General features: G+C 37.4%; 1 protein-coding gene across 4 annotated transcripts in view; it reads right to left on the bottom strand.

Annotated features, from left to right (window-relative positions):
• ARHGEF12 (Rho guanine nucleotide exchange factor 12) overlaps positions 1-21,137 on the bottom strand; it is a 158,176-nt gene that overhangs the window by 2,499 nt on the left and 134,540 nt on the right. For all 4 annotated transcript variants that reach the window (XM_052652357.1, XM_052652359.1, XM_052652358.1 and 1 more), the window contains 16 exons: positions 20,875-20,910; positions 20,393-20,547; positions 19,001-19,147; positions 17,632-17,717; positions 14,709-14,834; positions 12,998-13,112; positions 11,588-11,688; positions 9,648-9,725; positions 8,460-8,535; positions 7,788-7,955; positions 6,195-6,282; positions 5,475-5,561; positions 5,271-5,350; positions 4,741-4,974; positions 2,096-2,566; positions 591-907 (listed from right to left, as the gene is read on the bottom strand). In XM_052652357.1, the coding sequence (XP_052508317.1) occupies positions 591-907; positions 2,096-2,566; positions 4,741-4,974; positions 5,271-5,350; positions 5,475-5,561; positions 6,195-6,282; positions 7,788-7,955; positions 8,460-8,535; positions 9,648-9,725; positions 11,588-11,688; positions 12,998-13,112; positions 14,709-14,834; positions 17,632-17,717; positions 19,001-19,147; positions 20,393-20,547; positions 20,875-20,910 (2,365 nt within the window). The remainder of the gene's footprint in view (positions 1-590; positions 908-2,095; positions 2,567-4,740; positions 4,975-5,270; positions 5,351-5,474; positions 5,562-6,194; positions 6,283-7,787; positions 7,956-8,459; positions 8,536-9,647; positions 9,726-11,587; positions 11,689-12,997; positions 13,113-14,708; positions 14,835-17,631; positions 17,718-19,000; positions 19,148-20,392; positions 20,548-20,874; positions 20,911-21,137) is intronic.

Below are 21,137 nucleotides of genomic sequence, written 5' to 3'. Positions count from 1 at the left end.
CCTATGCCTACGGATGGCAAACTTACAGAGTCCTGTTGTCAGAAAGGACCACACAGGTCAGTTCTGCAGTGATGGCTCACACAGTGACATCTTCAATTGCCCATTTACAGAACCCCTAGTCATAGGCAGGTCTTTAGATTACCACTGGAGCCACTGGAGACCATTTCTCTCTGTCACAGCATGTGGGAAACTATCAACATCACGCTACAATTCACAGATAATTAATAGGTGATGGCAAGTTAAGGCATTTCCCAGCCTAGATTCCTAACTACACAAACTCCACCTATCTCAGCTTATTGCTCACATTTTCTCATGGAGGTCAGCCAATCATCCCAAATGTATTCAGGTCCTTAAACTTTGAGAGCCATACACACACAGTTTATAGAGTACAACTTTTTCTGTTCTTGTGATGTGTAACCAGATAAAACAATGCTGACCTTAGTTTTTCATTCAGGTCTACTCACAGACAATGGTCAGAGACAACACACAAACCTAGACCCTCAGCGAGGTTACTGACATCAGCATTCTACACTTCCTCTCTGTTAAATGTGTTTCTTATATCCGACTCCTAAGGATGAAGTCCGAGGTACCTTTAAGTGTTCAAGGTCAGCCTCTATTTTACGAATGTACTCCATGATCTGGCTTTGTGAATCAGCACAAGCAGAGGGACTCTGGATCTCAAAACAGGAATCCTCCATAGTTCCCCAGCGCTGCTGGACCAGGAATTCTGGGGTGAATGGTGAAACAGCCCCGTCAGAATGAGCATTCTGGGGAGAAGGCTGCTGCTGGTGTCCAGAGTCCAGAGAGGGGATGCCTGCCCCGGGCTGAAGGGGGAACGAGGAAGCAACCTCGTCGTCTGTGGAGCTCTCCTGCACCGGGTCATAGCCATCAAGGATCAGATAGGTTCCTACAGACAGAGACAGGACAGGTTAAAGAGGTTAGTACCACCTCCAACACATCGGAAAATAACGTGGGGTGATGTGCTGACACCTTTAAAAGCTATTGAAAAGTGAAAGTGAAAGTGCTCAGTCGTGTCTGACTCATTGCAACCCCATGAACTATACAGTCCATAGAATTCTCCAGGTCAGAATACTGGAGTGGGTAGCCTTTTCCTTCTCCAGGGAGTCTTCCAAACCCAGGGATCGAACCTAGGTGGCCCGAATTGCAGGCAAATTCTTTACCAGCTGAGCCACTAGAGAAGCCCAAGAATACTGGAGTGGGTAGCCTATCCCTTCTCTAGCAGAGCTTTCTGACTCAGGAATCAAACTGGGATCTCCTGCATTGCCAGAGGATTATTTAACATCTGAAATAGCTTCAAAGCTATTAAAGAGGCGGAAAGGCCATTAAGTTCCAAATTCCAAGTTACATTTTCAGGACATCAGAATTTTCTTACTTCAGATTAAAGCTACACTTAGCAAACATTCCTGGTAATTCCGGAATAACTTCATGTTTGCTAGCATTTTACAAGTTAAAAGCTGAAAACTACTAAGTCCCTATATGATCTTACGACCACTTTCCCTGTCAAATACCTACCTGGCCTCATCTCTCACCATTTTCTCCCACAGCCTGTGCTCTTTAACCACAGAATGCCTGCTCTGGCCTTGCAGACTGTGTGCTCACCTCCTCTGCTGGAACACTCTACTCCTGGACACCCACACAGCGTCTTCCTTCCCTTCCCTTCCCCTGGGTCTCTGCTCAAGTGCTACCTCATGAGAGGCCTTCTTCCCTGACCACCCTGTCCGTTATCCTTACTGTCTGCGCCCCTCAGTATGACTTATTTTTCTGTATCATCCTTACTATCTGACATCTATTTATTTGGTAACTTATTTACTGTTACTCTTTCCCCAAGTGGTGGTGAAGCTTCATGAGAAAAGTGGATTTTTCTGTGTTTTATTCACTGTTACATCTCCCAGGACCTAGGATGGGGTCCAGCATAGAGTAGAGACAGTATTTACTGCATGAAAGAACAGACACTATACACAGACACACAGACACATACATAAGATAACGCTTGGATATCCAAGCAACATCGATTTCAGCACACAGGACAAATAACGACGATCGAAATCAAAGTTTAAATGTGAAAGGAACTTGCCTGAGATGCGCAAATTAACATCCTTCTCTTCCTTTTTAACTGCTCCATCACCTTCTGATGGATTATCATCACTATGTGCTTCACGGGCATCAAAAAAGTGCTCTCCACTCTCATCAAGACCCCCTTCTGGCTCTGAGGGAGGCATCTCTGGGGTCATAATCATGTGGTCCATTACTAAAATGTCACTTGCCTGGCTCTCTTGGAATGCCAGTACTACTGAATCCCGTCGGGCAGAAGATTCAGTTGAAGTCCGTGGACTGTAACAAGTTGAAATGTCACCAGTTCCAGTTCTAAAGGGCATCTGTGCTTCAACAGGATGACAGGCCTTAATATTTTCAGGGTTCTGGGTTCCACTGTCTGCCTGCACCCCCAGAGAGGCTGTCCTGCATCTTGGAAAATGTGGCCAGTCTTCCTGAGTGCTCTTCTCAGTCAAGCCCAGCTGGTGTACCAGCAGCTGCTTCAACAAACCCACTAGAAGATTTAGGAAGTGGGGAGAACACATGCATTCACATAACCTCAGACAGACAGAATTAAATTAGAGGAATTATAATTTCTCTCTTAAAGCCAGTACCTTTTTACTAACATACAATAGAAAACATTAATTTCACACAATCATTTTTTGTTTGGTTTGAAAAATGAAATTAAACCATCTAGAGAAAATTTAACATTAAATTAGACAAAAAAAAAAAAAAACCTGAAGAATTCTCAATGGAGATTTTCCTATTATTCTCCTATTTAAAACTGTTAAATAACCAATACCATGCCTGCCTCCACTTTTTCTTCCATATAACTGGAATAATACCCTCAAGGTACTTCTTAAAGGGATGTAGAAAAGCTGTATTAACCTGAACAAAAGAATCTAAAAGTTCTGCTTTTTCCAGAAGCCCACACTATTTACATAGGCATTATTTTTTCTAATTTTATTAGAGACACAGAACATTTATTTTATCATCTATAATAACCCAAAGAATCTCCTTAAATGGTGACAAAGAAAACAAAGCTGGCCTGTAAATTTAATTCCAATGTTTGGTACCATGCATAATTTCAAAGGATAAGGAAATATTTATTAGTTTTTAAAAATGACCTAAGTAACACAGCTTCCTTAGGTTGCTAAAAACAGAACCAATTTAATTTTAAATGGGCCAGTGTATGATGTGAGGCCACTCAATGAGAGGGTCAGTGGAGCAATGTTAGTGAAACCATCAGAAATCATTACCACTGTTAACTCAATGAGTCTAGAATAAAGTAAGTCTTAAATGACTGGACCAATTCCCTACTTTCAACTACCTTGATTTCTGTCTTCCCTTTAAATAAAGTCTCCACACGGGTTTGGGTCTTTGAACCTCTGTCTCTCTGTTCTGCAGTCACTCCCTGAGAGATGCTATGAATTCATATGGCTTTGACACTCAGAGCCATCTTTCTCCCCAACCTCCTCCAAAATTCCCGTCTTAAAATTCCAACCTCCTGCTCATCCTTCCTCTTAAATGGCTTGCCATTCATTACTTACATCTCAACATGTTTTAAAATTGAGCCCACAATCTATGGCAAAGGAAAGGAGAAAATAAAGTGTAGCAGTGGGCAGTGGAAGTCCTTTCTAATTTTTATTTCTGACAAGAAAATGAAAATTATCTCTAAATATTCCCTTTCCTTTGTCCTCACATCCAAAGAAGTCAATTGTTTTAAATATTTGTTGGTTCCTCACTTCATTTTTATTTCTCTAACACCATTCCACCATTCTAGTCCAAACCCATTTAGCCTCAAGCCCAGACCACACCAACCCTCTTTCTATTCAAATCCCTCTGCAGCTCTCGGCCAGAGTATTCTTTTTCATTACTAATACATATACTCCAGCTTAAAAACTTCAAATGGTTCTTTCTCTGCAGCAGCCTTTTTCCCTTCCTCCAGTACACCTGAGACATGTGATGCACTCCTGTCTGTACCAGTGGTTCTCAACCAGGCTGGAAAGGTGGGGGGATAGCTAAGAGAGTGGCAAGGGGCACCCAGTCGTGCACCTGTGTGTGTGTGTGTGTGTGAGAAGAATGGGCTGTGGTGAAGAACACTACAGTATCCACAAGAAAAACAGAAGAATATCTGTAGCTTGAAACAGTCCTCAGAACCCTGTGGGGTGCTGCCCTTCAATCTAGTCTTCAGGGTCCACAACAGCTGGGCTCCACAAAGTGTCCTCCAGCTTTCTAACCTTGCCCCACAGCTCCTTTAGCTTGTGTGGTCTCCCACACAGGCCAGCTGCCCTACCCACTGCGCTCTGAACACCCTCAGAGGTTTAGCCTTTTTGCTGTTGGTCCTACCATTCGTCTTATCTGAATGACTTCTATTTATTCTCCTATTAATAAATACCTATTTTGAGTCTTGCCCATTCTTCAAGGCAGTAATCACAGCCCTCTTGTTTTCTAATGCCTCCCTTCTCTGGTCACTCAAACCAGATCAATTTTGACATACCTATAAAGCTTATCTACTTAAGAAGGTAGGGGAAAGTTTTCTGTCATCTTCCAAACTAGACTGTAAGATTCTTGAATGGAAAATTCATAGTTTATACTTTCTTGACTCTCCCTAAATGGTTGCATAGTACATTATATAACTCTGGTGCTTAATAAGTCTATCTGTGTTAATGTATGAACAGAACTTACAATTCCTTAGTGCATCCAGTGCCCACCGTTCTTCTGAGACAGGCAAGTGTGGATCTGGGATTATGATTTGATAATTCACTCCAACTTCCTTTAGTGTCCCGTCTGCATGCTGTTCCTTTGCAAACTGTCTCTCAGCCACAAAGAGGTCATCTACTTCCGACTTCCCAGAGGTACCCAGCGAATGAGACTGAGGTTTTGATGACATTAAAGGAGACTCCAATCCCAAATCTCTGTCTGTTCAATGGAACAGAGAAAGTAGAATACATCTTAGCAAAACTTTTAATGTGAAGCACCCAGAAAAATATTTGGAAAAAAATAACCACATGAGCTATAGAGATTGTCCAAGAAGTAAAATGCATGCACTTAGTGTGGCATTATGATGGCACACAGAAGGTGCATGAGCAAAGTCTGTTAAAGTGAACAGCAGATGCCAGAACCTGCATAAACCAAAGCAGTTAAGAGTCTCTTCACATTTTATTAACTAACATGTAGACTACTTTCTTCCAGGTTAACTTTGCAAAACAGCTTACCTGGACTCTGCAGACCAGTGACTGAAATGTCATGATGCTCCACTTTTAATTTTGGAGGTTCTTCTTCATCATTGTCTCCTCTACAGAAGAGAAAATAAATAAATAATCTTTTAGCCTCACAAGGTGCCTAAAGATCACTGCAACAAAATGTTAAGACTCATCCATCGTTTTTCGGATGCCACTCAGGAGCAGAGGCACACTCACTCGCACGGCGGCGGCTGGGGCAGTGGGATCGGCTTTGTGGACTGCTCCTTCACGGATGTGGCCATCCGACATATTAGGTCCTGCCAGCTGCACGTTTGAAAACAGCACAAAATACACACAGAAGGGAAAGGAAAACGAAACACATTTTAAATATACTCAGACAGCAGAAATAAAAACAACAAACTATACCAGAAACCAAACCAACCCAACCAACAAAAAACCCTATTTCTGCCAGAGGTTATCTTTATTTTGGAGACATACTGTTAAGCAGAGATAATAAAAACTCTATACTTTAAAGAAAAACCTAACAACATTACGGATACACTACCCATTAAAAAAACTTCACTTGACACTTGTAGAATTTTTTCTTTAGAAAAGATACTTTTCCAAGTAAGAGACAAGAATACTGGAGTGGGCTGCCATGCCCTTCTCCAGGGGATCTTCCTCACGCAGGGATCAAACCTTTATCTCTTACAACTCCTGCATTGGCAGGTGGGTTCTTTACCACCTGGGAAGCCCAAGTAAGAGACAGCTATCTAGAAGCTATCTAGAAGAACAAGTTCTTGAAAGAACACCTCTCAGAGAATACAGAGGAAGTATCTGTTTCCCTTCAGTTTTTGGTTTTCAAAGTCCTATTACAAAAGCAAGGTTAAGATTGTGGAATATTATATTCAGAATAATAAGACACAATAGAGCAAGGTAGCTATGTCCAGTACATACACAGTCTTTTCAGAAACTGTCTGTGCCACCAATTCATAAATCTGGGCTCCATTATCAGACATGGAGATGACGAATAAAGCTTTGTTATCTGAAAAAAAACAAGACAAATTTACTCTAATGATATGACCCACAGAGGCTGCGAAAGATGTTTCTAGTGTGCTGGTACTATTGTGCATCTTAATCTAAGTAAAGGTTACACATGATCACTCTGTAGACACTCATTCACTTAGTAAAAACTCATCAAATACAACTTAAAAATTCTGCAAATTATTTTATCTTATACTATATATATATATTATACTTTAATAAGATAAAGATTATAAAAGCTAACACTAATTCCACAGTAATTTATTAAAAACAAAAAAGTGTCTATTATCTAAATTATTGAACTAAACATTATTTTTGCATTTATTCCACATTGCCCTTTTGCTAAATGGCTAGTTGATAATATTCAGTAGGTGTTGATGAAATGAGGTCATAAATGTATCTTACCACCATGGAATTAAAAATTTTAAAAAGGGATCTTCATTATTAGCACTGTTAATGTGTAACTTTCTAACTTAAACTGATTTTTTAAAAACCTAAACCACACCCACTTCTCCTGTTTTTGCTTTTTCCCCACCATATCAGAAGAGGAAAGCCCTGTCAATGGCTAAATTCAATATTTCTTTTGGTAAATGTCACAGTGCACTTGAGAATATGAGCATTATTTTCAAATATCTTCTGATATTGATTTCTAACATAATGCCACAGTGATAAGAAAACAGGCTCTATATGATTCAATATCTTTAGACCATATATTTTACACCCAGTTATATGTCTTTGGATATGTTCCAGTATTTCCTGGTTTATAGTCTGTGGGAACTTGAATTGAATTTCTATCCTGTTGTTGTGTGCAAATTATATAAATCTTAATTATGTTGAATTGGGTCATAGTGCTTTTCCAGTCTACTGTATCCTTCTACTTTTCTGTCTGTTCATTCTTTTAATTTTTCAGAGTTTGATATTGAAACTCCAACTAAAACCCTTATCTATTAAAAAAATAATCATAATATATGGTGGAACCATATGTAACTTTGTTTTGTGTTTTCCAAGTCTCTGGTAAAGGTGTTATCATACTTTCATAATTTAAAATAAATAAATGAATATTTTATCTTCTCAAAAAAAAATAAATAAAAATAATCTAAAAAAATAAGTCTGTCTGCTATATTAGATGCTGCCCAATCCAAATAAATTTTTGCCCAAATAAACTCTTGAGGTTTTTAAAGAAACTAACAAAACAATGAAAGCCTTTTCAATGGCATTAGCAACAATTCACCATCTTCACGGATTTGAACATGAAATAAAGATCAGAGTAATATGCAGAAAAATTTTAAATGAGAAAAATTATTCAGAGAATCGAAACATCCTAAATAATTTTGGGATATAAACTCGTAATTCACATTCTAAGCAGTAAATGCATTTCACTTGATCTGTATAAGAATATAAAAGGAGCAGAACTCCACGTCAGCTGTGCAGCTTAGACAACACTGAGTGTTTTATGCAATGTCATGATGCACCTGGAGATGAGTGTCATTCAGCGGACATACTCGCCTGTTGCCACTTGTCGAACCAACACCGTATTCAACTTGATGACAGGGCTAAATGTGTGTTTGCTGTCAGCTGTAGATGCCAGAATCTTACTGTGACACCTTAACACCAGTCTATCATCCTGCTTTTGTAACAATACAAGAATATCTTCCAGCAGCAATGTATATAGATCTAAAAATAAAAATGTAGGAAAAGGTGATTAGTATAGAAACTGAGACGTGTTTTATAAATTTTATAACAATCTGACATAGAAAACTGATTTCTGGTGAATCTTGTAAATTTTAAAAATGGACTTGCTATTGTGTTTTTTAATTTCCTTTTTAATAATTCATTTTAAAGTATCACAACAAATAAAAAAACAATGGTTCTTCACCACAGATAGTTTGAGATAGAGAAGTTTAAAAGAAGCTTTGCCTGATCAGCATACAAAGATGGAGACAGGACTGGATAATGACAAAATTTTCTGCTTCATTCCTAAGTAAATATGTAACACATTTCACATGTAAAAAAATAATATAAGCAGATTTTCTGTAAATGTATAAATAACACAAAGTACCACTGCTAACTGCTGTAACTGAAAAATGTGAGTGGATGTCTTTTCTCTTTGGCATAAGGAAACTTTCCTATTCTTTTTCTTTCTCTGCTCTCCCCCAAATTGGCAGACAGTACACCTACCAATAGTTTTATCTCTATTCACCTTCCAAACCAATGGGCCTTCATGAATCATCTTCCTTTTTGTTAAATCCAAATTCTGCCAAAATAGGAGAATTATATACAAATTATTTCCAAGCACTTAGATGATATTCCATAGTGTCTCCTTTCAAGAAATTCCTAATATAAAAGGCATCACTTACATTCACTATTATTGATATCTGTAAGCTATTGAGAATAGAATAAAAATCCAGTTAAAGTAAGCTACATAAAATATTCTAAAAAGGAAAATGCATCTTGTAGAAAAACACCCAAGAGTAAAATCTTCCCAATCTCACTCTAAACAGATGACAACAGCTAATAAAAATGAAGCAAACATTCAGTCCCTAGAGTCTCAACCCCTTTCCTTATTTTTTTCTATGCATAACTAACTAGATCATGGCTTATGCATATGAAGTCTCCGAGTTCTAGGCTCTCGTTCCAAAAAAAGCTCTAAGGACAGCATTCATAGAAGTCTAGGAAGTACTCAGCTTGCTCTAAATATCAATAACTTGAGAGAATTATCTTTTAGTATAAGCAGCTCTAGAAAAATCTTAAGTCTCTGGAAGTCTTCTGGAAGGAAGCTCAGCATATCAGCATGTGTTTTGATAAGCTGTTATGTAGGACATAAAAGTCTATTTTAATAGTCACCAAATAAATCTGCCAAAAGAACCAGTGAAACAGTACAAGAAAGACTTAAAATCCACAGAAGTTAATTAATACAAAAACTCCATTTACTAGAAATAGCAATTCATAAGTATTTTACTATCATTCCAGTAACGGTTTCAACTTTAATGCTTTGGAAGAGCTTCATAGAAAAATAATTGTATTACTTAACTAAAAAATCTGGAAAGTTCCAACAGTAAACAGCCCTACTCTTACTCAAACTATAGAGTACAATAAAATTAAATTTAACAATAAGGAATGTTCCTTAGTCTCCTACAAATTCTTGTCACAAAAAGTTAGTTTCACACAAAATACTCCTCTGATGAAAGACTAAAGCAGTCTTTACACACAGACCAAGACATTTAAAAGGAAGAAAACAATCCTTAGTATAGACAATCTATGATGTAAGAACTCCTTCAGATCATGTATGTTCCCACTGAGATGTTAATCATCTGCCAGGTCTTCAGTAAATTTTATTTTTTAAGCAATGATTAGACCATCTCTTACCCTGAGCTCTTCAACATTTGGGTATTCTGACAACTTCAGATTAGAGGTATCAAGGCGACGCTGATAATCTTCCAAGCGCTGAAAATCAGAGAGGACGGAGCTAAGGTTACTCCTTTGGAGATCAATGACCTCCCTTTTCTTATGGGAATGCAGACACTCCCCCTGCACTTACTGAGCAGACACTCCCCCTGCACTTACTGAGCGCTCTGCAGCGTCAGAGCTCACTCTTTCTTAAAACACTCCCTTCTTTCGGCTGTGGTGACACTACCCTCTCCTGGTTTTCCTTCCACCTCTTCAGCGCTTCCAATCTTTTTTTCAAACTCTCTGGCCTCTAACTAGCTTGTATTTACTTTCTAAATAGCAAATCACGTACGTGGTAGAAAATTCCGAAAGTAATATAAGGCACACAAAAAACAGGAAGTCTCCCTCTATGCTTGTCCACACTTTCCCCACCCCAGGTTTTCTCTTAAGAAGTAATCACCCATTTCTTGGGTAGCCTATGAGGAAAATTCTAAGCAAAAAATAACACATATGGATATAAGTTAGCTTGCCTCTCTGCATGCTGTGTGTAGTATACCCTTCTTAAAAGAAATATATGGTAACATAATATTTTCATATGTGTATCACTTATTCAAAAATAACAATATAGTCATATACACATTTCTGTGTGTGCATCATATCAATATATCTTGGTGATGGTTCCATTAGCAAATTGAGAGTGGGCTCATTTTTTCAGTGGCTGTGTGGTATTCAACTTTGTGAAAAAACTGTAGTTGAATTACATCTTACTAATGGACATGTATATTAGGATCCACTTTCAGAGGAAGAATGGTTGGATTAAAGGGTACATGCATTTTTCCCAAGATTATAAGATATTTCTGAATAGAAAGGTCAGCATGTATATAGTAAATGCCCATTAACTCATCTACATTCCACAATTAACATCTGCTCTATCTGTTTTATCACATATCTGTCCATCTACTCACCCCTCTATCTGTTCATCAATCCATTTGATATTTTGGATGTATTTCAAAATAAGTTACAGATATAAGCACACTTTAAACATTTTATCATTAACAGAGCTAACAAGAGCTCAATATCATTAACGGGAGTTCAATATTTGTTTACAGTTGTTTTTTTCCAAGTAAAATTTACATACAGCGAAATGTACACATTTTAAGTGTACCTTTCCATGAGCTTTTACCAGTGCATATACTTATGCAATCAAACTCCTATCAAGATATGAAATATGGCCATCACTTCAGAAGGCCCTCTCATACTTCTTCCTAGCTAAGATCTGTCCCCACATCTTCAGTGACAAACCACTTCCCTGATTTTTTCCCACTGTAAATTAGTTTAGCTAGGTCTTATAAGTTCACTAAACAGAATATATGTATGTGTACTCTTCTGTGTCCAGTTTCTTTCACTCAGAATAATGTTTGTGAGATTCACCCATTATTGCTGGTATCACTTTAGCTTATGACTATACTACTTTTGGTTTATGCTACAAACATTCCGGTAGAAGTCTATGGGCATATATCTTCATTTCTCTTGGGTAGATCACTAAGAAGAGAATGCTGGATCAAAAAATGAACATGTGACTATGTGTTCTGTAAATTTAGATATAAATTTCTAATTTTCCCTCTAGGGTTACAACAGTTTACATTACAAACAACAAAGTTCCTATTTTTCCAAAGTTTTACCAACAGACTGAATGAATGAGCAAACAAGCAGCTAGAGATGCTCAAGAGCCAAATACAACTCTGACGTCCAACCACAAACTGCTCTGGACCCACCTACTACATGAATAGGTAACCCGGGTTCCGCCCTTCAATTATGTAATAACAGCTACAAGGGTTACTGAACAGGCTCTGGGTAACACTAATTTAACATTCTTATTCTCACTGTCAACCTGTGTCTTCTTGCTTTTTCCTTCTTACCTGCTTGTTCTCTGCCTCCTTAACAGCCTGGTTCACATAATTTAAGATCTGACGACAGTGATCTGCAGCTTTCTTCACCTTCTCCCTTTCTGGTGGCCACTCTAAATATGGTGAAAAAATCCAAAATGTAAAATGGAGGAAATCAGAAAAGAATATAAGCATATATATATATATATATATATATATATATATATAGGAGATACCACTTTATTTCAACAGTATGAAAGCATACTAAGACCCTGAATATTTTTATACCAGGATAAAAAACCTACAGCAGAATCTCAATTTAGGTAGTCTTGGGACAGGTAAGACTTCTTATCACAGTCTTTAAGCATAAACACTAATTTTTAAAACGAAATCAAATGTGAGGAGTAATGCTTTATATCAAGTATCAAGCCCACCCCAAGAAGCGGGTTTCATTCACATTGTAAGCTTATATAAACGAGACTCCTTTCTCCTTGCAATTTCAAAGTGCACAGCCTACAAGATTATGTACAGCTGACTAGTTAGGCAACATTTTTGAGTGATAAAATAATTAAAAATAGCTCCAAAATAAGTTTCTTTAAATTTGGGATTAAAGAAAGAAAATAACTTACAATACTTGTTATCATTAAAAGAAGATGAAATTCACCAAAATGTATTGAGATTGTGTTGAAGTTATGTTTTGGTAAAGAACACCAAATCAGAATACTTGAAATTATAATCCTCTAAACAATAGTTCAATTATACTGAATAAATATATTAAAGTACAAAAATTAATGTGTATGAATATTTTCAAATTCCCAGGCATAACAAATAGGCATTTAAATTGCACGGAAGTACTGAGAACTAAGTAAGTATAAGAACCTAAAGCTCAATTGAGAAACTCAGATTCACTTCATATTTTAAAACAAGAGAGTTGGAGTGATAATACACTGATTGGACTTAATGAAAGTACATGTCCATAGATACAAAACATCTCTTCAACCTGGTATAGGCCTTCACCAAAGGAAATATGATCCATGCTAGAGGAAGTATTGGTAAACTTTTTCTGTATATTTTATAGGCCAAATGGTCTTTGCCACAACTATTTAACCCTGTTGTTGTACAGCAAAAGTAGTCAAGAGATAATATTTTAACAAGTGACCATGACTTGCTGATTTATGTTCCAATAAAACTTTACTTACAAAAATATGTGTGAGCCAGATTTAAGCATGATCCATAGATTGCTTAAACCCTGTGCTTGAGCTACTAATGGAGCACATTAAATCAAATAGCCTGAAGACAACTGGAATCTTGCTAGAATATTTTGCCATACTACTTGGAAATTCAAAGTGCCAGACACCAGGATGCTGTGAGAGATTATTCAGCAAAATGTGTTTTTGTTGTTGCTGTTCTTAAGCTCTTTAATTTCAGTGAGAATTATTGTACCTGTGTATTTGGCAATATTGTCCAAGAGAAGAGGGTACTTAGTAAGCCTCTGCATTTGAGTGGGAATGATATCCTTAAGCTGCAGACGACGACACAGTGGATTACTCTCAGCATCCTAAAATTAAAGGCAAATAAGTGAATCTGTAATTCTTATTAGGACTATAATTACCTAATACGCACCATATATTCATCATACCAATGTCTTCAGCATCACAGTTCTGGTTATTAAATCAAGACTTAAAACCTGCCAGGACATGTCACTGGCACACTCCACTTCTGTTTTCTCCTTTAATCATATAATGTAGCCTTTATCACTCAGCACATGGCTCTGTGCTATCTGTTTAAGCAAGGATTGAGAACACCATAATCATCTCTAAGAATGCTTTCTTGTGAAAGAAGTTTTATCTTTACATACTAAGAAAATCTAGTTATGTTTTCCAATGATTGGCTTTCCTACCAAAAGCTAATCAATCAGTTAATCTGCTATCTGCCACTCCAAGTAGGTACAGTAGATCATAAATATAGATATATCAGCTCAGCTGTAACAGAGGTCTGCAAACTTCTCAATAATATGCCAACATGGCTTTGAATGTCATCAGTCTCTGTCACAACTATTCCATTCCGCTGTTTTAACACAAAAGCAGCCAGAGACAATACCTAAAGGAATGAACTTGGCTCTGTGCAGGAGAGTTCTAAGAAGGCCTCCAAGATTCCAATTTTCTGGTGTACAATCTGTATAACCCACGCCCTGCCCTTGAGTGTGGACAGAACCTATCAATATGATGGCTTCTGTGATTAGGTGACTATCAGTTAACTCTAAGTCAATCAAAAAGGAGATTGTTCTAGGCGAGGCTGACTTAATCAGAGGAGTCTTTAAAAGCAAGCTCTGTCAGAGAGACACGTTCCTACTGGCCTGGAAGAGAAGAACACATCTTATAAACTGCCTACAGGGGCTATGTAGCAAAGAGATTTGGGCACTTGCTAGGAGCCCAGAGCAGTTGCTAGCCAACAACAGCAAGAAGACAGGGTTCTCGATTATGCATTTACAAGGAAATGAATTCTGCTGACAACTAGTGAGCTTAAAAGAGTCCCACATGAGAACTGCAGCTGCAAGTGATACACTGACTTCAGCCTGAGGAAGGCATGAAGAAAGGACACAGATAAACAGTATTTGTACTCTTAAACTACAAAACTGTGACGTGATACATCTGCATCAAGTTGCAACATTCGTGGTGATTTGTCTACAGCAATACAAAATAAACTGTGTTCCAATAAAACTTTATAAAAACAGGGAAGAGGCTGGATATGGCCCGTGGGCTCTAGTTTACTGATGGTAATCTATACCAATATAAAGCCCAGTAAGCATGACTGCTGTTTGACTCTTCTCTGGGCTGGCTATAAGGCCCTTCTCATGTTTTGACAGTATTATTTCAATAGTGTGCATGGCCGTTTCCTGCCAATATCTCCAAGGCAATGTGAACTTCTATGTCAAATATTTTAATCCCATCATGTATTCTTTATAATTCACCATTACAGTATCACCTTTATATCCTCCAGTAATTTAAGAGATTATGTATGGCTTTAAAAATGTAAACATAGATATAACCCTTATGCAAAATTTTAGTCTTAGAATCCCCCTGGTTCATTCCATAATTGATCCCCAAAAAAACTGCCTTTTTTTTTTTTTGGTTATATGACTCACTCAACTCACTTGCACAAAAGTCTGGAATCGAGAATCCTTTTTCTGGCGAGACTTGATCATTTCCAGGGCAAAGGGTTGGTTACTGCAAAAGGTGGCAGCAGCATGTTTCAACTTTTCCTCCCCGGGTCCACTGAACTGTGCCAAGAACACAATAGAGAACGGGATACTGAGCTTATACAAGGCTAGGCAAAATGAGAGACAGCCACAATCCTTCCAATATCCCAGTCAGAAGCAGCAGAAATCTACATATTTAATGTGGATTATCAAGGATTCTCCACTAAAAAACTTCTGACTCTGATGTATCCAGACCTTTTTTGATCATTGTCTAGTATTTTCTTGTTCATAGCTTACCACAACTTACTACCTTTTCAGTCTATCCCACTTCTAAATCTGACAGAAAGGTTGACACCTAGGGAATATGAGACACAAAATGCTTAAAGACTGAGATTAAAATTTGACTTTCTTAGAATCTGACACCTTCACAAAAATTACTGTCTTACTGCCGTAGAAAGAAAATCCTTGGGATTCAAGCTTACTTTCTTACTTATGAAATCCAGGGCAGGTCATAACTTCTCTGGGTCACAATAAAATTAATCAACTCTGCTTCACCTACGCAGAAGGTGGAGCTCCATCCCTTAAATTTCTCTTAGGGAAGATTCATGAGCCTATGAACCTCTTTTACTAAAAATTATACTTCTTACTGGCTTTCCGGGTGGTGCTACTGGTAAAGAACCCACCTGCCAATGCAGGAGATGTTAAGAGATACAGGTTTGACCCCCTGAGTTAGGAAGATTCCCCCTGGAGAAGAGGATAGCAACCCACTCCAGTGTTCTGGCCTGGAGAATCCCCACGGACAGAGGAGCCTAGTGGGCTACAGTCCATGGGGTCGCAGAGTCGGACATGACTGAGTGACTAAGCACAGCACAGCACAGGGCATTTGTAGGTAAACGCTCAGTACTTTCCTCTTCAACTATGACGCATACAAAGTGATGTTTTAACAGCTTGCTCCAATGCTGTATTTTTATTTTAAATAAGACATTCATCATATTTAGAGATGAGACTGGCAGAATTTTTGGTATTTTAGTCAATCTAGGTACCAGGCAATTACTAACAGCAGCTGGGTTTACACAAGAAAATAACGCCCCAGCCTCAAGCAGTCTTACAGTGGTTTTACTAGTAGCAAAAGTACATATAAGGTGATCTCATGGGGCCAATACTGGAAAAATACTCTCCAAAACTACTTTTAAAAGATAAAATAAATCTAGACACCTATTTACGATTTCTGCTTTTAATCTTTCTGGCCAATGCTTTGCCCTAAATTAACCATTTGTACCTAGCAGCAACTAACCAAACTGGTTAGTCCATTTTGCTTTTCCTCAATCTCTTATAGGCAAAACACATTGGTCAAGAATACAATTCTTTTTACATGCTCTAAAATAAATTTTCTGTCCCACTTTTAAGAGGTATCTTCATTTCACATGTAATATTTATATAGTCCAAAGGACTATTATAAGAGGACCAACTGTACTTTTGTACTTTATTAATGATGAATCTCACTTGACACTTGGTGTTAAACATTATTTATATGAGATGTAAATTAAACTGCTTCAGAATCAAGATTGATATCTGAAGTCCATATGACTCACAACTTTTTAATCCAAATGGAGAAGAAAATTGATGCTACGCTATGTCATACTACAAATTTTCTATTTCAAGTTTGGTAGTGTGCTGCCAAGCCCACAGAACTCAGAGATCAAGAAACAAAATGAGTCACACGATCACAGAGTAGCCACAGAATAAGCTGAATTTTCAAGGAAGTTACGTCTCTTTAACAACAATAATGCCAGCATGGGTCTAAGGAGAAAATGCTCTGGAAAGTTCAGTACACGCAAGGAGACTGGACTAGGATTCCCTGATCCTGTTTTACATGTCAAGTGGCTAATTATTAAGAAGAGATCTATTAATAGATTAGTAGATTCTGAGTCGTGTTCTCACCATCAGTGAAGAGAGTAAGATGAAGATTGTTTTGGTCAACTTTCCAATATTTAATCTTTTTAAAAGTTATCATTGTAAAATTACCAAAATCTTTTGGCATTTCCTCAAGCAGTCTACATACTGAAATTAGTATCTGTTGGCATATCTAAACAGTTCCTGTTCAACCAGTGTTAAAATTTTGGGAACCACGTCACATGTTTTACTCATGTAAAGCACTCATAGGCTTAACTATAGGACTTTCTTTAAGCATCTAGATCAAACCCACTTTCCTGTAGGAAGATTTTCTGTATGCTCCAGTTTAGGTGTCCCTGCTATCTATTTCCAAAATAATCTGTATTCGCCCCTTTTTGTAACACTAATCACACTTGAAATAATGACTATTCTTTTCCCCCTACTGATTATAAGTTCCACAAGGGCAGGAGCCTTATCTGTTCTGACTGCCACTGTATCCCCAGCACCTAGAAGAGTGAGTATATGCTGACAAAGAGTCACCAGAAAGATAAATGCAATTTGCCAAGCAGCTACTATTGTCTCTGAACTCTCTTTCCTTATACTGTAAATAAGGTTAAGTAATTTTTACTTTTCTGCTTTTGTGATGGTAGCTCTCAATCTGTAATTGTCCAGTGTTTTACAGTGCATTTCTGAGACTTTGACAACAAAAGACAGTTAAAATTTCACATCAGTTAAATTATTTTTATCAAGGTCCATTTTACTCTACATTCTTTAAAACACAAAGAACTACTATCTTTAATTTGATGGGAAAAGAGCATGCAGTTGAATGGGCACTTATGACAAGACTAATTAAGAATACTTAATTGGACCCTTTTTATCTTTACATTAAAGAATGAATTTGCATACTTGGGAAGGTTAGCAGTTTAACCTTAAATCTGATCAAATGCCTATGAAAATCTTTAAATGAAATCGCCAATGTCCTTACCCAGATCAGCAAATCTTCCCCAATCTGATCAATAACAGAGGTCTCATTCCTCTTCCGAATAGCCTTCATTTGCTCATTCAATCCAACTAAGGTGGGGAAAAAAACAATGAAAAAAAATTAAGCATACATTCATTTCAGGCTGAGATACTGGTAGTATCATGAATCTAAATTTAAAAACAAAAGGATTTTCAGAGTAGTATAGCTTCTTCCGTCATAGTTTAGTCAGTAAAGAATCTGCCTGCAATGCAGGAATCTGCCTGCAATGCAGGAGATCCGGGTTCAATTTCTGGGTCCAGAAGATCCCCTGGAGAAGAAAATGGCAACCCACTCCAGTATTCTTGCCTAGAAAATCCCATGGACAGAGGAACCTGGCAGGCTACAGTCCATGGGGTTGCAAGAGTCGGACACGATTTAAGCCACATAGCTTCTAATTGCCTTAAATATAAATCTGGACATAATTCCTATACATCTACACATCTACATATTTTTAGTTCTATATGAAAACCAGTTGCCAAAGCATAAAATAATGTGGAAACTAGCACATTATATACGGTACGGGGGCATCAAATATGCATTTAACCTCAAGATTCCATCTGTAACCAGCCATGCTTGTAAGAAAACAAACTTCAACTGTACAAGTGACTCTGCCCACTCTTCCTCTAAAAACGTGTGTTCCCAGGCAATGGACATCAGCATGCTCGAATGTGTCACGCACACTGGTGAGACTCAGCATCACCCACACAGGAGCAAAAGGCAACTATTCGGTGGGTGGGTGCTGCTAGGCGGTGATGACATCCTTAATGAAAGAAAGACTAAAAGTAAGGGTCCTGGAGAAACAGTGACTTAAAAAGACAGGAACTGATACTACTGTCTCCAAAGCCCAAGACAACTACAACCAGGGACAGATTTTTAATGTATTCATTCAAGCATTCCAAGCACAAAACCATAAAATAATTTAATTCCTGAATGTTCTGGATTCTATGTTATATATCACTCCCACAAAATATATTTACACATATATTATACAGAGTATATATTTTAAAAAACACATATAATGTAAGCAATCAGGAATTTCCAAGGGTAATTTTAACTATTTATGTTTTTTGTCTTAGGCATTGACTTTAGGCCCTAAGTTCTGTGTTAATACTCTGAAAAAAAAAAGTTGATGTGGTGGAAGTAAGGAATTGGGGAGAAATTCAAAGATCCAATTATTTCTTCATCTTATGCTCATATATAATTATGGAATTTTCAGGAATGTCAACATGGATACATTTATTTATAAGATTTTACTGTTATGGTGCCTTTTTATACCAACATCTTTTATCTATTGGAAATGTTAGGAACAAAGATCAGAGTCAATTTATCTTACTGTGAAGTTGAAGAATATCTTCTAAGTTTGAAAAAATTTTCCGTAGTTCTGAAGGTGACAAAATTCCTTCTCTAGACACTCGCTGATAAAACACTTGATCTAGAACCTTCAATGTTCGAACATGAGCTCTTTCAGTGCAGAACAATTCTAAGTAGAAAAATGGGAAACATAAAATGTTACCTTACTTAGAATGAGATCAGACATAGGCTTTGGCTGAAATTAAGAACCAAATGAGTAATATAATCATTATTTATAGTTTTGATAGGATATGGTATCTCTAAAGTCACTTAATTCCATGAAACTCTACTATATACTAGCTCTAAGAGTTGAATACTGTTAAATGAAAAGTATCATTTAAAACTGTTTTCTACTTACAAGATAACAATGTACTCCGAAATCCATTGGTTGCCAGCACCAACCAATCAGAACAACAATGTTAGAAAACTGTAAGTCCAAATATCACATAGTCTTTGAACTGAACCCTCTTCAGAAGTAACAGCATTCTATGTTATCTAACTTGCCTATTAACTCTCTTTAAGTAATTAAGCAGGCTGCACTGGGTGTCTGCTGCTGCCCATGGGCCTTCTCTAGCTGCAGCAAGCAGGGGCTACTCTCTGGTTGCGGTGCATCGGCTTCTCACTGTGGTGGCTTCTTCTGTTGCAGAACCCAGACTCTAGAGCGCAGGCTTCAGTAGTTGTGGCACACAGGCTTAGTTGCCCCACAGCGTGTGGGATCTTCTGGGACCAGGGACTGAACTCATGTCCCTTGCATTAGCAGGTGGATTCTTAACCACTGGACTACCAGGGAAGTCCTACCTATAGACTCTCATTTCTGAGGCCAAACTTTTTAATTTCACCATGTCTCAATGTTGCTAGAGACAGGAAGTATATTTATTCAAATCACAACTTAAAAGATAGTAATAGGCACAGCTTCTGTGTCATATACGCCAGGGTAAAATAAAGCACATTACACAAGGATAGAGGAAGACCTAGATTTTAGTTTTCTTCCCATCACTTACCAGCTGCATGATCTTGACTACAATTAGTCTGAGCCTTGGCTTTCTCATCTACAATCTATGCACAAAAAAATAACAGAGCCTGAAAGTAAAGTCAGGGCACAAGTGTTGTCTCAATGATTCTTCACGTTTAAGATCTATGATGATATGAATTTTAAATAACTTGAATGCTAAACATATTTTCCTTTTAAATTATCAGTAAGAATCATACAATCACTTGCATTTTTAAGTTGGAAAGTACAGGGATCATCTATTAATTTCCTCTCTGTTCAAAACAAACAGTGAGCATAAACTCTGAAGCAAACTCCAAGGTTTGGGGTTGGTTTAACTCTAATAAAACTCAATATACGTGAATAACAAAAATGAATTAAACTCACCATTAATTACTTCCTGTCTTTTGATCTCACAAGGCTTTAGTCCCAATAACACTTCTCGACTGACGAGCTGTTGCCAGTTGGGTGGGTCCGTCTCTAAGTCATTTTCAAACTGTTCATCCTCACTCTGACTTTCTCCAAAAGCTATGCTGTCAAACCTAATGAAGAACAAATAATGATTTCTATTTCAGGACACCACATGGACAATGGGAGACAGCACAAGTCTTTATGTTACAGTCAATCAGTCAGATTTCTGAAGTATTACTTAGCAGAGCCTGAAACATCATCCTCCCTTACAAAATAGCTTACATGTGTTATAAAAACCTCTAATAATTTTTAAATAGTTGTGTTTATTAAGAAATTTCTTTTATACTATCTAACAGATTTGTGCATGGGGCTTTTTTTCCTTTAAAACTAGGACTTTAGGGAAAAAAGATATATTTCTTAAAATATACCCCACTGAAAGCTACTTTAGGCTTACTTACTTTCGAAAAGGCTTTGGTGTCCCATGTTCAGTCACTCTAAAACAATGGAGAATAGACAGTCAACATACAAATAAAATTGTGATGAAAAAATTGATGACAAAGATATTCAAAATTGTGTTAAACCACAGTGACTGATAAATAATTCTTCTGGATATTGCAATGACTTAATATCAAATAAATTAAAAAATATTTTAGTACCTTTCTAATATTTACTACCAATAAATTCTATTTCTTTCCCCAAAAAAGCAGGTAGAAAAAAACAT

Source organism: Budorcas taxicolor, chromosome 15, assembly GCF_023091745.1.
Source record: "Budorcas taxicolor isolate Tak-1 chromosome 15, Takin1.1, whole genome shotgun sequence".
In the NCBI taxonomy this organism is placed as follows: Eukaryota; Metazoa; Chordata; class Mammalia; order Artiodactyla; family Bovidae; genus Budorcas; species Budorcas taxicolor.
This window is presented reverse-complemented; position numbering and strand designations above follow the sequence as displayed.